The sequence below is a fragment of the Anopheles marshallii genome, chromosome 3, assembly GCF_943734725.1.
Source record: "Anopheles marshallii chromosome 3, idAnoMarsDA_429_01, whole genome shotgun sequence".
NCBI lineage: Eukaryota > Metazoa > Arthropoda > Insecta > Diptera > Culicidae > Anopheles > Anopheles marshallii.
Genome location: NC_071327.1, coordinates 70,405,867 through 70,423,416, shown reverse-complemented (window position 1 = coordinate 70,423,416; position 17,550 = coordinate 70,405,867). Strand labels below are relative to the sequence as shown.

At 42.8% G+C, this 17,550-nt stretch overlaps 1 protein-coding gene across 1 annotated transcript; it reads right to left on the bottom strand.

Moving 5' to 3' along the window:
• Positions 1–4,051: 4,051 nt before the first annotated feature.
• Positions 4,052–16,234, bottom strand: LOC128715633 (G-protein coupled receptor dmsr-1). Its single transcript, XM_053810544.1, has 6 exons — positions 15,842–16,234; positions 12,970–13,138; positions 9,839–9,965; positions 7,176–7,370; positions 6,882–7,100; positions 4,052–4,373 (listed from the first exon to the last, which is right to left on the bottom strand). The coding sequence occupies exons 1-6, from the start codon at positions 16,232–16,234 to the stop codon at positions 4,052–4,054; spliced, it is 1,425 nt and encodes a 474-aa protein (XP_053666519.1).
• Positions 16,235–17,550: the final 1,316 nt, after the last annotated feature.

Genomic DNA, 17,550 nt, shown 5'->3' with positions numbered 1-17,550 from the left:
GTGTTGCCGGGCGGACAAGGATCAGCAGACGGTTGGAAGGGATTAAAAATACCGCCAGCGTTGGCTGGTTCGTCATTTGTTATTTTTTTCTCCCCCTACCCCCACCATCGGTTAATGTTTTTACGCTGTCGTAACGGGGTAAAGTTCGGTCCTGGCTCCCGCATTCCTGGTAAATCATAGCAAAAAAAAACTCTGTCCGCACGTTGTGGCGGTGCATAATTTTAGCGCTGAGCATAAACACGTGCCCTGAACTGTGGATGCTTTGCCTTTTCTTTTCCTGTTGTGGCTATCCTTCTTCGTTGGTTTGGGTTTATGCTTTACCCGTCACCGTACCCGGTGGCCAATGTTGCATGTGGGAGTTAATAAAGACAAGATGCCATTCAATATGGAACAACAGCGAGCAAATGGACGTAAAATGCAGCCACGGCGTTGGGTAAATAAATGATACCGCACTAAGTGACGATTATCTGCTGAGATGGTGCTGACGATAGCCGGTGCCGTCCGTTGGTTCGGAAGTTTTAGCATCTCGGTGGTTTGTCCACGGGCAACATATTTTAAAGCTCATCAAAATTTTTCACTTGCGTCGAGCATAAAAATGCAAAGACACGAAGCAGAGATTTTTTGAGCACCATTTTTTTTGTTTTCTTCAGTCAAGTGTATTTACTTAAAATACTTTACGTACTCTTTGTTTGTTTAGTTGTTTGCGCTCACGACTTCTAGTGGTTCATAAGATAGAAATAGTGCTTTATTTTAGATGATCAATCGGTTACAATAAAATGTTTTATAGCAATTGTACAAACGACTTCTTACTCCACAAGAATTTCATCTATTAAATGCTATTTGCTTTAAAAAATAAACTAGAAAAAAACTATTTCTTTCAATAAAATAGCTAAATTATTGTGTCTAGTTATGCGGTATCTTCAGAATTTCTCATAAGAAATTCTCCATAAAATACATTACACCCTTTACAGCATACAAAAAGCCAACGTAAAACACTGGTTTAAAGAGAATTTTCATGGAAATTACGTGCAAATGGAAGCCCCAAATCGTAGATGACATTTCCTGTAGCAAACATTTGGCTGTACAAAAATTGCCTGTTGACCTTTCATAAAGACAGAAAAGTTTTCTTTTAAATTGTTTGCTATTGGTGACATGCGACAACATTTACGTAAGTTACTGCTTGCTCGCTAGGAAGTAAAGAAAACAGAGTTATATTGTTTGCTGGCGGCACTTTGTAAGGTTTCTCCCTTTAGATATATTTATTTTGTAGCGATATTATATGTTAAAGATTATAATTATTAATTATACCTTGCTTTCTAAAAATGACTTGACAAAATTAACTTATGTTACTAACCTAAACCTAATACTTAGGACAAACTTAGGCCGACAAAAGAAAACACAACAAACAACATCACCCAAATCGAACAGCTTGATTATTTAACGAAACTCACGAAAAGGCAGCTTTGGTATCTTCGATACTGACAATTGCATCTTCAATAGTTCCAAACTTCTATCATAAACAATTATAATACTACATAAACTACATTTAAACGAGGTTATCCGAGGTTTAATGGGATAGATAAATTCATGTTTGGAGAGGAGCAAGCTCCTCGTAGCTTCAATATCTACAGACATTAAGATAGCTGTGAAAGAACAAGGAAGAATGCTGAAACTCTAACAAAATAAAGGCAGTTCTTGCCGTATTTATTGTAGTACTTCTCATGAAGTTTAACATCATTCACGTGTCACCCCATCAAGCTTTTTAGAAGCTTCTACGAAGATCAACTCTTGGTGAGCGTCCAATATCAACGTTTTTTTCCTCCAATCATACCCTAATTTCCTAATTGATCAATAACGAAGGATGGGAAGGAAAGAAAGTTCATACGCTCTACATACCAGAGTTTGTGATATTGTCTCCAATACGCATTCCGGACTCCAAGATGTTGTCTATTCTGGACATTTCGTATTTTATTCAACGAATCTACATTATTCAACCGCAACATACCACAAATTCCCGGTACAAACCAAAGCACCCCCCAAAGGACCGCCCATTATGTTCCGCCCCCCCCCCACCCCCCCCCCCCCCCCACCCGCAAATTCCAAAGCAACCCTTGTCATCATGCCGTGAAGATCGAACAACACATTCAACCAAACCGTTTACATCTCCATTTGTGTCGATATTTTTTCACCGTTTTCCATGCAATATCTTAACATCTACAATTCAAAATACAGCATCTCGGAACTTTGCGTCTGCGGGGCCCGCTCCATCATGCACCTGCCGCACTGGACTCGTTTCCCACAAAAAGCACCTGATAGTTTGGGGTTGATGCAAAATACATTCGTTCGTCGTATTAAATTCGTTTTTTTTACTAATTTGAAATCGTTTGCTTGCGTCCGTGTTTCGGATCGGCATTATAAATTCTGGTGTGCCGCTGTGCTACTGCTGCTCTGTTCACCTGTTTGCGTAAGCTCTACCAAGTACGGCCATTTGTCTGCTACAACCGTGCTACGTACCGTTCGTGCCATCACCATTATTCTTGTGCGATACAGTTGGACCTACAGCCCGTACAGCCCGGACAGGCGTTTTGTACGATTGACAATCGTTTTTTTTGCTTTCCCATCCCGCAAAAGCTTTTGATCTAGTATGCTTCTCCTTTCCTCTTTGAAAATGGCCTCCTGCGATCAACCATGTCTTAAGTGTGGTAGCAATTACTTTACGGGTGGATAAAATAATATCAGTTATTATTATGATCGTCTTGATTTGCCGAGCGGGTCCCACTAGCCATCACACACTGGGTCGCATAGTGCTTTGGTCCAGAATCGTTCCGATTCAATAGAAACTACGCCAACAGCGCGGCGAGCTTCGTACCATCGTAATAATAATAATACTATTTTACCACATTCGACGAATATCCATCAGAAGGTTTAGGGCTCAGTGGACCTTACACAGGATATTACATACCAATCGGGAGGGTGCTGCCCGAAGCAAACAAACTCCACACCGAGCGGCGCACTCGAGGTGGAATCGGTTTGCATTGTTACGGTGGGTAGTTTGTGGGGGGGGAGGGTTTTTTTTTGTTCACAGAGGGTAATAAGGGGGTTGAATTGCTACAACTTTAAGCTTGAAACCATTTGCTAGCACCCGCAGCACGGCGCTTCACTCTCTTACGGTTGCTACAACTTCTTTCTAGTGGATTAGATTTTTGTTCTTCAATTTAAGCTAGTTTTTTTTCACCCAAAAAACTGATGAAATATTGATTTCCTTTCCTTACGATCTACACACATTTAGTTATATGCAGTGAAGTAGCAGATAAAAAATCTTTCTTAACACTCTAACACTGTACCATTTTACAATTCGTTATCAATTAGTTCTATTTTTTTTTTTTACAGTGCTATTAAGCAGTTTTCAATGAAGTTTTCGTGAACGTTTACATGTGTGTGTGTGTGTTTGTGAGTGTGCACTATTTACATTGCATACGCATTTTTCTTGCCTTCCGTCTTTTTTTTTTCGGTACGTTTTTTTCTTTCGATAAAAATCACAACTCCAACCCATGGCTGGTAAATAGCGAACATGGTTACATTTCTGCCACTGTTACGTCTGGCCACGTTGCACCCAATACAGTGTTTCAACGGGCATCTAATCTGCGCTACTAAGCAATAAAAGGAACTGACAAACACTACAACTGACTAGATGCTTCTACTGCTAGGTGCAGGCTGTTCCTAGTGCTGTGCATACAAGCAAACCAACGAGCTACCGAGCTATATGCTACTGTTTACACCATGTGGCACTGGGTGGACACACGCCGTTGGTGGTTACTGCTGGCTAGGTAATAGTGCATTTCGATCCTAACCTACAAAATTCCGATTCCGTAGCTGAACTGACGCGGATAGCTTCCGAGGTTGTTTAAAAGGGGGGGTTGGCACGATAGCTCTAAAACCCCCCGGGATGGTTACGCGGCACCGGAACGTGCCAGCCTGGGTGCCCAAGAAGTCAATGGCCCCAGGGTGGACGGGTGGTGGTAAGGTGCGGGAAGCGTGCATTATTGCACGATCAGACACAGGTGGTCGTGATGCCGGTCATGCGCGTAATCTCGGCCCTATGGGTTGGAGTTTTGAAAAAAACCGACTTGAAGCTCGTCCGGAACTGTTTCGACATCAGCCCGTACAGCACGAACCCGATGGCAGCATTAATTAAGGCGAGCAGGTCCATCACCTCGCCGAACAGGCCGTAACAGCGGCGGAAGAAACACTTTTCGAGGATACCGCTCATCAGCCCCAGGATGCCCTGGGGAAATTCGGTGAAGAGAAATAGCAGCAGCACCGCCACCAGCAGTGTCGTCGTCCGATCGGCACGGCGATCCGTTTTCGGGTGGCTGTAGGGGATGGGGTTTTTGATAAGATAATTTTAATAACATTCGTGGCACACGTGTTTGATTGAATATGGAGCGAGAGAGAGAGAGGAGAGAGAGACGGCTCACAAATGCGAAAAACAATCATCAAAATCTGTTCCATTTCTTGGAATGCACGCTTCATGCTGCATGGAAAACACATCTAATTAGCATCGGTGGCACTCATGTGAATCACCAACGAAAGCAAGTGACAGCCAGTAATTGGTGGTTGAAGTATGCTGCGCGAAAAACGACCACAGCCGCCACATGCTGCGAATTTCCCACATGGATACGTCCAGCAACGTCTACGAACGGCACTGGTTCGCGGAATCCAGAAGACCATCGCGATGTTGTACTAAAAATGTGATGTCTAATTCCGTATCCATGTACAAACCCACACTAAACAGCTCGATATTTCCCGGTAGCAAAGCGGCCCGTTGTGCCTGCATTGTTCCAGTGCAATGAATTACCATGAATCAATAAAAATAGCACACCATTTTGCTGTTCCTGCCAAAGTAGTTAATTATAGTTTGCCTATTGTCTCGGCGTAGCCAAAGTGCCACCTTATTTTTAGGAAAGAAATGTGATGAAGATATCACAGGTAATTATAGCATCTCATGTGTCAAAAGTTTGATGATTGTTTTGCACTTCAGAGCCTGCTACGTTTTTTTTTTTGGTGGTAATCATCGCTGCCTCCAAATGCCTCCAAATTATGCTATCATTCTTGTTGGCTTTAAAATTATTGTTGAAATGTAATTAGCTCACGAATTTTTGAACGTTTTATTCAAACTATTGTCCGATGTAGATAATTTTTGTTATAGTTAAGACCAGTGGTGGGCTTTGCTCATTGGAGGCCCTAAGCAGAGTTTGGAGGGTTGTAATGCATATAATCACAATGCAAAAGACTGAAATTGTGTAGAAGCTGGATATCGGACGGCTAAACACCAACTGCCCCAAACCGGGTTTTCTAACCATTTAGAGTCTGTTTTTATCTAGAAGTTATTGGGAACGACTTGACGCTGTTGAGTTTTGCCCTACAAACTTTTGTCCCTCGCTTCGTAGTGTTATTAGGAATGTTGGTCGTCTGCAGAAAACGTTCCAGACCTTGCTGAACGATCCCAAAATAATTTTAGTACATGTCCATTCAGAGATCAGCTCTTTTTAGGATATTCCTGGTAATGTACTGCTAGTCTCGATTGAGGCGATTATAAATTACATTTTGTTAAGGTACTTCATCATTGATTGGCCTTTTGTTTCAACCCACAAGGTCTTAGGTGTTCGGAACAATTGGATTTTGATCTTTTTCTTGAGATTTTGTTGCAATTTACGGTCATATTTGTGGTTGGGTAACCAGAGTAGAACTGCAGTTTGCTAATAACTTTCGCCACATTACGCAACCGCTCAGTTTGCTTCCCATTAAACCCGCCACTGGTTAAGACCATCCTGGATGAGGAGATCCTTGCGTAATGATTTCAACCCAGAACAAGCTAATAGAATTAAAAAAATCTATTACTTGCCTACCAAGGGCAGTATAGAATTCACTTTAGATTACAATTCCACTGCCAACAGAATTGAGCTGTTAGATCAACTCCATCATCGGCTGGACCGCAAGCCTCTCTATCACGAGGCATTTATTGGGTTATATCACCGTTTAATGCAACATGATTTATTTCAGCCCCTTTTTAGGTGATTGCTTTTCAGTTTCTCAAATTCAAATGATATAATTAATGGCTTATTAGAAGAGTGGAAAGAAAGTACAACTGTATCGGCAATAAATAAACCATCGGTACTTTGCTCAAACATCTGCATGAGATCTGAATTTCTTACTCCCACCACCGCTTCTTTGTCCCATCTGTTGAGCTTTAAAAGCTGTTACCTTTCTTGTACTAAAGTCAATAAAACTTTCAATGCTACCTGCTTCCCGCCCAACCTTGCCACCACCTCGAATACTTGGAATGTTATTAGGAAAAACTGTCGTGCCCCCAAATAACAGCGAATCAATAGAAACACGAGCGAAAAGCATCTTAAATAGCGCGAATAAAAACCACGTTCACGCTCCGAACCGTTGGCAAATAGCAAAACTTGGCCGAAACTGACTTGATAAAAGAGCTACAAAATTCTCCGAATCTTCGTTCACTACTTTGAACCACGCTATACAAGTGAACCTTGAGATGCGGTTCAACCGGGTTTAATATGCTGTGGCTGTATTGCTACTCAGCCGTGTCCAACACTCGACAGGGGTGGTGAAATGAATTATCAAGGCTTTTAATTATACCGAACGGTGGCTCGGGTGGCAGAGTCGGGTTCCGCAAAAACTAGAAATATTCCCATCAGCATTTTTCGGATTGCAGTAAGAAGATTGTCCTAACCAAGGAGTTGTGGTCTGCGCGAGGCTTAGACCCGACGCCAGCTCCCCTTTTTTGGCGTAACCCTTCACGGTCGCCTCCTGAAAGGAACACTATTTTAGCTAACCGACAGCATTTATCCACTTACCGATTTCCGTTGCTGTTCGGTGGCAGCACGCCACTGCTGCCGCCACCGCTCTGTGGCGTTACGGACGATGTGCCATTTTTCGAATAATTTCCGCCCTGTTTCAATTTCAGGCGCCGTTTGCTTGCCTTCCACAGCACCTGTATCAGCACGCAGCTGATGACGGTCAGGATGGTGCAGGGCAGCAGCTTAATAATCACCGAATGGATCCAGAAATTATACCTGTTGCGTAAAATAGCCCACGATTAGCGAGGTTAGCACCGGCCGTACAGTACGGTGCGCTGAATAGTGACTTACCGATAGACGATGGTGCTCTCATCCGTATCGACATGGAACAGTATCAGCTGGGTGTCACCTTCGAACACGAACGTCTGCCGTATGGTAAACACGAAGTACGTCGGAAAGCAGAGGATGGGCGCCAGGATGTAGCACAGCGCTATCGCCTGCCCGTAGTTCGACTGGGCATAAATAGCAAGCGAGCCGTGCGGGTGCCTGGCGGGGTAAGAGACGAGTACAAGCGCTTGACTAACGTAACGTTAATGAACCTGTTTAATGAATGAACTCGTTGCATTGTTGCATTGTAAAATGTATGATAGTAAGCAGAAGAGAAAAATTGCATTCGACCTGCGGTGATGAATTCTTCTTCGGAGCTTTGGAGTTGAATAACAGGGAGGAGTTGAATAAATCAACAGGAATAAGGCCTTATTACAGGGTCTTTTTGGAGCTGTCCTGTTCTCATTGTGAATATATTTGATCTGCTTTCTAAAGATTTACCGGAACGTGTATTATATAACAAATCTCTAGCCTGGATTCAGACATCCCTACCGAGAGGCACCAGATCCAGGAAAAATGTTTCGCCATGGGGCTGACATTGGCTTTAGAAACCATTAATGGAACGAAGTAACATCATTCTCAGGAAGAAAAACTTAACCTCAAAAGTTCGGATTCCGACCGCGTTACTTCTCATTGGTCAGCCCCGAAAAAAAAAACGCAGAAATACGCAACTGCCATTTTAGAGCCTTCAAAACGAAGAATTGTAAACATGTTGAGCTGCGGATGTGATTTCCAACTTTTGGGAAATCAGAAATTGCATCAAATTCCTCTTTCTGGAAAGTGTTTCAATTCCTATTACTCCATAAACAAGAGATTACAGAACGTTTTCCAGTTGCTAGAAGGTTGCTGTATTACTTTTTTGTATGAATCATCACGTATATAAGAAAGTAGGATATTTTATGATAAACTTTGCTGAAATATAGTCTTTTTTTCTGTAGATCATTCTGCTGTTTTATTTACAAAAGCATCAAAAAGGGGAAAAAGCCTTCGACATCATTCGTACTCGCTGGGGTCACAAACAACAATTTGTCCTTGTCTTGGCTTGTGAATGGTATTGTCTTCACCCTTTTGAGGGTTTCTTCCATCTCATCAAATATACATGATTTGAAGCGAAAACCAAAGTTCCTTAGCGATGTGTGAAACAAAAAGGAGCCACATTTTTGAGCCCATGTTTGGGAGCAACAAAAAAATGAGTTCTAATGCACGATAAAATCCGACCTGGAGGTTACATTAATTTTCGAAAATTCAAGAACAAACAGCAGTGCGGCAAAAAAAGAACATGGTGACAAGCTTCATTTGCTCGCCTTTTTTAATAAAAAGAAACACAAAAGAACCCCATTTGACTTAGAGCTTATCAAAGAGTGTTCAGAAAAACAATCCCCTGTATAAAGTTGTACTATAGTACTAAATAGTACTAAATACTTTAATTTTTCGTTAGGAAAACTGGCTGAGAAACCGCTCTCTATGTTCTCTCCATGCAGTTCCTCGTGTCATACAGTTCTGCTTTAGTCGGAACGTTTCACTCCAGGTTGGCAAAATGACGGCCAATTAGAAACATCGGACAAGTAAATCATGTTGTCAGACAACAAAGCTTTAAACGTTTTTCTTCCATATTCCCGGGAAAATCCTGTATGCGCCATTGCGACACCAACAAAACAGTGACCAGCTACAAACGATAGCGACAGTGCACAACTACTGGCGCCTCAGGTGTTTTCCTCTGCACGCCAGACTGCATCCCTCCTGCCTGCTGTAACGAGTGGCCCAAATGCTCTGTCCTTCGCAGGACCATTAGCAGCCATTTGCGTTATTGTCGTTGTCCTATCGCCACTGCTTGGACTTCCTCATCCCGCAGATAGTGTTCCGGAGCACTGGCAGATCGGTACAAGCGGCATGGCATCAATTAACCCAACCCCCGTTCGTTCGGTGTGAATCCATTTTATGGTTTGGAGGTTGCGTAAAGTAGGACACCAAAAATGATTGAAGTAATGGTTTTTTTTGTCTGTGTTATTGCTTTTTCTGCAAATGAAGCGCCTTTCATCTTGGACGCTTCCGGATGCTTTCTTTGCGTACCGGTACTCGGCACCTCAGAGCCACCAGCAAGGGCTGATGCAAATAACTTGTTTTAGGAAATTCCTTGCTATACAACAGCCCAGTTGGGGCAATCTTTTTTTGCTCCTAGTTGTGTGATTTGAACGGAGTAAAGGAGGCTATCTTCGTTTATCTTGCGGTTGACGATGAGCGCAACTTTGTGAGACGAATTCAATTAACATACTAATCAATCGACTGCAACCTTTTTCCCAACCGGGGGTTATTTTTTTGTTGTTGCTACCCCATATCTTACTGGGAAGAAGTGCCCACACTTGCGCGCCTTTGATCTTTGTGCGAAAATAACCCAAAGTTAAATGAATGTCGTCGTGTTGCATCGAAAATCTTAGCAGGCGGGTAGGTGAACCAGCGTTCCATGCAGGACAACCGGCAAGAGAAGGGCTAGCAGGATGGCTCGTGCAGCATTCCCGTGGTAATGACGAAGCCATCGAGCAACACGTGCGAGGTCCGTGTACCCTTTTCTGTGTCATTCCAGGTCATGCTTAATGTAGGGGCGTAATTAATTCCGGTAATTAACTTACTTGATTGCTATGTATCTCCAAATCGCTAGCGTAACCGTCAGCAGTATTGAGATGGTGTGTAGGATCTGTGTGAAGTGCATGTGAAACATTAGATACACGGCCCAGGAGTACGGGTAGTCTCGACGGTCTACGAAAGAAAGCCGGAAAGAGAAATGGTGCATTAACAACCACAGCTTGCTGGAAACATGAAAGCTTACGACGCGCTAAGATGGAACGACAGCGAAACTGTCTACGGTTGGCATCATTAGCAAAGATTTCGTAAAAATTGTAGCTTATTTTCTTTATTTCATATAAGAACTTTAATGGTATTTATATGTTATAATAATATCCCCTTTAATTTATTTATAAGACATTATTTTTTTGAGAATAAAAGAAAAATTTTGAAAATATAAATAAGAGAAAGTTATATAAAACTTATAAAGAATGATATAGGATGATTTTTTACTATTTTGATATGTCAATGCTCACATTTTTACAGCAATAATACATGTAGTTTTAATGCTTTTTTATATTTTTCGACCTTTTCAACATAAGCTTAATTTTTTTACGTTGATTTTTGATAAAGTTTTACAAATATGTAATATGAAGTATGTAGTGTCACTAGTGTTGGGTAAATCTGATTCAGAATTAAGGATCATCATAATCTTTGAACGACAAGAATGACTCTGAAGCTCTATTACAAAACATCGCGCAGTTTTGAGTAGTCAAAATCGTATAGTTCATAAAACTGAGAAGAATCCAGAATTTCTATGCACTTCTGAAGATGCAAAAATCATAATACAGTTGACCCTCACTAGTTGGGTTTAGTTTAGTTGGTTTACTCCATAGTTTGGTACCAAGGTCTGTGTAGGAACGAGGTCAAATATAAGTGTCGCCATTTTGAATTACATTTGACGTTTGGTCGCGAATCGGAATCGAGATGTTTGACAAATTTCTAACCAAATCCAAAACAGTAGCAATCTTCTCAATATGACCGGCCCGTTTCATCAGCACAACTACACATAAAACATTTGAAAGGAAAAAGGCGTCCAAACGTCAAATCACGTCCAACGAATTTTTGGCTACTTGTCAAATCGCTCTACATTACTCGACCTCGTTCCTACACAGACCTTGACATTGGCCCGTGCTGGAAAATCTCAGCTAAAAAATTTCGTACATTGCAGCTGAGATTTGTCTCATCCAAAAAGGCTGTCAGCGTCAATCAAAATAGGCTGTCACGGAAAGTCTCAACTGCAAACTCGGGCTATGTAGAAGCAACCAATCGCTTCTAAGAGGCTCAGATCAAAGTGGGATCCTGAATCATTGAGTGATCCAAATTCCATGTAAAAGTAGTGCACTGTACAAGTTTTCGATGGAAATAATTCTATTTTCTCGGAACAAAATACTTATCTTTCTTGGCTTCTAATAAAACCCTTGTAAGCCTGGGGATAGCAAACCAACAGAAAGAGGTTTTCTAGCTCAACGCATACTAGGAAACGAAACAATATTAGCAAGAACTCGGTCTTGATTATCTGAAGGAACATCTTCCAACCATAAAACGCGTTCGCATACACATCCCTACATACACATTCTTCTAGCAATACGCTATCTCCTGTTCGTAAGATTACACATATCCTAAGGCGCACAGTTTTCCCAACCAATCCCAAGCATCTGCATACAATGGAAATCGAATGGGGAAGAATGAAACTCATTTGCAGCAGAGAAGGAAGAGAAAAAAAAGGTCACCATCGGTATGACTTGCTCGAGTGGAACGCGTGCAACATGTGCCTATTAGGGATGAAACGAGTCCCACAGGCATACGTGGACCTGGGCCAACTGTTGCTGTTTGTCATTGTTGAGCATTATTCATCGCTTTCAATTTCAGATAATAATCGCAATGGCTGGAAATGACGCAACAGCAGCAGCGGTGCCGTGAAGCGATCGGGAAGGAAACCGAATCAGATCGTTCATATTTCTTAACCGGCTGTCGTAACTATTACGTTGGGCGTTGTGATTCAACAGCAAAAACGTGTGATGAATTGTGATACCTTTAAGGGAAGCAATGAAGAAACCAAAAGAAGAAAAAAACACCCAACCACAGCAAAAGCTCCCACACCCTGGGAGCCAATCATTCTGCCCTCTTTAATGTGTGTATCCTCTTTAATGTGTGTTGTAGGTATGTAACAATACGACATCAGGGTTTTTTTTATTCGATGATATTTTTTGTTGTCTCCCTGCACCACTCACAAAAACAACCATAACCCCATTTACATTCGGCTCCCATCCATCATTGTCATGTTTACGGTTCATTTGCAACCGTAGACCGACCGCGTAAATCGTAAATCAATACATCAAGATTCTTAGCAACACTCAAGATAACATTACAAACACACACAGGCACGCACACAAAAAACCCACCGGCCGAAATAAAAATCATCTGAAAAAGATGTTGAAAACTTTGCAGCACAATAATAATAACAGTAATACCAAATCCTCCATCCCGGTCTGTGGCCTTTGGCGTGGTGGTGGTGAACCATTCTTTTTTTTTCTACCCCAAAACCATATTTACATTACCGAAACAGTGCGCCTGGAAGCTGAGTGGCTTTCGTACGGATGTCAACAACAATTTCTCGCAAGGAGCGTGAACCAGCTGCCGAACCGTGAAGGGCGTAAAAAAGTTGTACGGTCGGTCTATAAATATCACCGCCGCCAAGGCATGTGATCTTGAGGACGACGCTTAGATTGTTACGCTGCTGCCTAAGCGCATGGGTGTGATGTGTGATAAGATGGATGCGTAATGTGTCGCAAAACACCAAGAATGGCAACAGCAAAAAAAAGCGGGAAAAGAGACCGACATTAAAACCGAAACGAACAAAGACATCTATCTAGCGGGGCCTGCTATGACCTTCCTCTTTGTGCTGTGTTGAAGGGATTAGCATTTATCCTACTGTCGCCATTTTGATGAGGTTTCGTGGTATACGGTGCATGCATACGGCTCTACACACTTGAGTGGCAATGGAGCAAACACTACAAAGAAGATAAAAATAATAAGCTTACGCATAAAACCCTCCCCCTCTCTCTCTAACAATAACGCCTACTAATCATCAACGCGAATGGTTCTGAGCAGCGCTCACATCCCGTCCAACACTCACCCGGTAGTATGAGGTACACATAGAACGCAAACGGGATGTACTCGATCATTACAAACATGTCCGTCACCGAGAGCCATTTTAGAATGCGATTGATGGGCACTTTGGTCATATCCTTTCTAGTCAGCACTATAATGTTGAGTATGTTGGCTATCGTGCCAAAGAAGCATATCTGCGGAAGAGAGGAGTGGGGTCGAAATGGAGATGATTAGTATATTAAATTTAATTCTTCGCGAATAAAAAGAAAAACCCCAGTTTTGGTGGCTATCGATATCGGGTCACACCCACCAGTAATGCGATTGCACAATCAACCAAACCGTATCACGTCGGTAATAGGAATTGCTAATTTTGAATACAATTTATAGCCATGAAATAGTTATGCCAGTGCCCGCTGTCGTCATAACCGGGACACAATTACAGCTCCGCTACCAAATTAGATGCAACCTGACCACTCGCGAACGTTTTGCGATAATTCGCTTCGCTACCAATCCCGCTTTGTTGCTGATAATAATGTTTACCTACGCAGTTTAATCCGCCATTGTGCAAAAGCTCGCCCTGTTGGCCGCCCGCATCTAATTGAATTGATTCACTGTGGTGGGGGAGGTTGAATTATGTCTAAACATGTAGCAAAATTGTTGAGCACAAAATTATCGTGGGCCCGTCTATACTGCGTAAACAACTACAGTAGGTACCGGCACACACACGCTTCCACGATGTGTGGGTTTTGCTTCCGTTTTGCGAAAGCCATTCTTTTTCAACCCACGGTTCATCATGATTTGAGTGGTATGTGTGCACGGTTTTGGGATGGAACAGTCCCATGGCGGCTGGATAAACCTGGGTCAGAAGATTTTACATTCTTCAACCACGGCAACCGCGATACGCAGCAGACGGCCAGACGGGACAAAAAAAACGGGGTACATTTATGGCTAGCATTTCTTAGAACACATGTCCCCGATTCCCTGGTGGGATGTGTGTAAACTTTCGGCCCGCCATGACTTATGTTAACAACGGCAAGACTTATGTTACGGCTTTTACCGCTGATCATGCCTTCGGGCTTGGTTGGGAGATATGCGGTGTACCCGGCCGATTTCGGTGGTTTTGTCTCGTGCCTAGACACTGGGTGTGGTGGGAAAAACATGTTACACGCCAGGTTCTGTGTGATAGCTTATCAGACATTTCGCACAGCTTACAGCAAACCAACAACGAAAAAAGCCAGCCGTAACATCATCTTACTGTATGACAGTGTTTGGTACATTTCAAACATACCGTCAAAGAAGCGGAGTGAAAGTTGTAAATGCATGTCTAGCATCAAGCATGGTACAATTTAACCAAATGCTCGTGAAATATCTTTCTGACGGGTTGAAAAAAAACCCCATTTTGCCGTTGGTGCACACTTGGAGAATATCGCACTGGGTCGGTCACGACGGTATTTGCTTTCGAGTGGAAAGAGATGAATCTTCGATCTCTGGGCACGACTTGATGCACTCTCGTTGGATTTGTGATTTAGCAGGAAGTCAGCCTTAAATGGACCTGGCATTGCTATACGATCATCTTGTTTTTGATATTGTTTTTTTTTTTTATAAAGTCAAATGTTGCCTCGACCGCTTCGCGGATTTGGTCTAGCGGACGCATCAACGCCATTTCAATGTGGGCCTACCACGCCTCCCCTGTCCTCTGAGGACGACCTAAAAGGACTTTACGAGCTGGGTCGTCTTGGGTCATTCTCATGACGTTACCATCCCTGCGGAGTCTGGCAAGTCTAGCCCGCTGGGCGACAGTAAGTTCGCCGTACAGCTCATAGAGCTAGTCATTTCAGTGGCTCCTCCATTGTCTTTCTACACAAATTCGGGGACCAAAAAATTTGGGCTAAGAGGCTTTGGACAAAGTCCATGTCTCAGAGACGTATTTGAGTACTGGAACTGTATGGACAGGTGGGTGCCTGGAGTAAACTTATCAGAATAATGTATAACAACAAAAATAAAATATCTCTTTGTCCAAAACTCCATAAATTGAACTCTAAAAATAGAACTCATAAGCCTGAAATGGCTTTCGAAGCGTTGTTCTTCTCTAGAATTCGCCAGAATTCATCAGATCCGACATTAAAAAAAAATCAATGAAAATCAAATCCAGTTGTTTAACAATTGTAAACAGTCGAAAACTATTTGAAATATTAGTAGCAAGTGTCATTTTCCATGTATGATAACTCCCAAGAGTACTCTGTACTAAAAACCTCAAAAATTAGATGTACTAAAAACTCAAACTATAAAATCCCATACTTGTACTAAAAAATTTTATGGTTGTTAAAAGAAAGTTAAAGTAAATCGTGGAGTGACCCAACAGTTAGGGTAAGGATTGCAAATCAAAACCGCATTGACGTGGCCACGATAGTTCTACAAACAACGCGAAACCAAGTGTCTCGGGATGTGTTTTCTCAATGGTCTCCTGGCTTAGTACGCAAATCTCCCTAGGCTAGTGTTTACCCACCACATATGCACGGAATATCCAATGTTTGTTTACTTTCGCCTGGCAGTGGTCGTCGGTTCGTACGTTTTTTTCCTCTCCATGGTGGTTGTGTTCCATATCAATCCGATTCAACGTTAAATTGGCTCAATTGGAAACATTTCAACAGTGAGAAGAACTTTAACACTGAACGTATGCAATGGAGATAATTAACACATTGAACGTTCAGATCCATAAATAATGGGACGTAATAGTGTCCGACTGACCAGCATTACGACTTGTCTAGCTAAAACACCCTAACCTTTCGATTAGCACGACAACAGTTTGCCAAATCCCTCTTCTGCTTCATTTCGTCCCGCAGGGGAGTTGGTAGCGTTAGGTTTAGTGAAAGCTAAACATGCAAGGCAACACTTACCACAAGTGAGATGTAGCCGTGCAGCAGTTTGTACTCGAGCAGAATTTCCCGCACGGCACCTTTGCAGTAATCGCTACAGTTGGTCACATCCACCTCGTCCGGCTCGGTCTGGTCCGGCAGGGTGCGGTTCAGGAAGCTGAGCGATTGAAACACCCGCCGCAGGAAGTCGTTCACGTGCTCCTCGGTGATGTTGTGCTCGGTAATGTTCTGGTACTCGAACGCGTGCAGGTAGTAGCTCGCACCGGTTTCGTCCATTTTGAACCGGGTCGCTAGGATGTACAGCAGCCGTTGTTTGAACTCAGCGGCGTTCAGCACGAGGGCCCGGGCGGTATCGTTGCTGTAGATGTAGTGCAACCATTCTAAGACACGCTCCTCCACACATTGCTGCTCCATCCTGCCCGGATCAATCAACGCCGCCAGGCGGCGTTAGATCGTACCAACCGTGCCCGAGTCCCGAATCCATTGTCTGTAGCGGGGAAGAGGAGAAAGAATACCACCCCCCATTTCCATTGTGCACCCGTGGTTCGGTTGTACAACGGCCACAATAGCAATACGGGATAATAATGAAACATACTGTTAGTGAAACCATCACCTGTGTGCTAAATGGTGGGAAGGAAGGCATAAGGGTGGTGGAAAGAATAACGTTCATGCTTGCATCTGCGGTCCAAACTTCTCCATTGTGAGTTCGGTGAGTACGGTTCGGTAGCGTAATAGCAAATGGTGGGGGAGTTCCCTTCCTTCGTTCGATATCCAGTTTGAAATGGGTCGTGCTTGGTGTCCGTGGCTTATTTGCGGAGCGACCCGTTTTAGCAGCAGGAAACGACCTGGCTGCTGGCACACTGCGAGCTCCTTTTCATCGCACAGCAATGGTCGGTCCGAGCGTAATCGTATTGACATTGGCTTTTTCGTATTTACAGCTAATCCGCTCGTGCAATGCAAATTTACCAACACACTTCGCAATGATTGTTTGCGGCTCGGTATTGAGAAGTGGGATCGTGCGGATGGAAGAAATTGAAATTGGCAGAAATGTAATAAGGCAATCGGTCAACGCACTTCCGAATTCCGCTTGGCTGCCAGGATTAAAGCTACGGGTGTGGAGGAGTTCCGGCTCATGGGATCATTGGGAGGGTTTTGGGGCAAATGGCAAATCCATGCATTTAAAGCTATCGATAAAACCGACGCAATGAAATGATCACAATTTCAAACGAATTGATTTCAAACGAATTCGTTGCGAACGAAAGCAAGGATAATTGAATGCTGTTCGTACAGTGCGGGAAACAGTACGCTTTTGGCCAAAATGGTTAAGATAAATGAAATTGTCGTCTTGCATTTCATTTTAAAATACGATGCGCCTTACATACCATGCGAGCTCCTTCCACGCAAAAGCTTAGCTCCGTTGTAGTAACGAACCAATTCATTTTCGTAATTGGTTTTTATTGATACAACAAAATGGGGAATATTCGCTATATATGTTGCGGACCATTTTGGGCTAGACAATCAGTTCAAGATTCTGTTTTTTTTATTTCTTAAAATGTATTAAAAAGACTCGAAAAGTCTGGAATGAAATTTGTACAACAGCAAAAATTGGTGAAGCTAAAACCATGCAGAACTCCCTCCGTAGCTCCCCTATTAGCCCTGGTTTTTGCCTAATCCTCATAAGCCCTTTTAAGAAGTGAGAACACCGAGAACGATTGAGAAGGTTCGAAAAG

Excerpts from the sequence above, each read along its gene's own strand:
- LOC128715633 (XM_053810544.1), bottom strand. The coding sequence starts at position 16,234 with ATGGAGCAGCAATGTGTGGAGGAGCGTGTCTTAGAATGGTTGCACTAC. Across the intron at positions 7,371-9,838 it reads TGGAGATACATAGCAATCAA|GCACCCGCACGGCTCGCTTG; the intron begins GTAAGTTAATTA and ends TTACCCCGCCAG. Across the intron at positions 4,374-6,881 it reads CCGAACAGCAACGGAAATCG|CCACCCGAAAACGGATCGCC; the intron begins GTAAGTGGATAA and ends CATCCCCTACAG.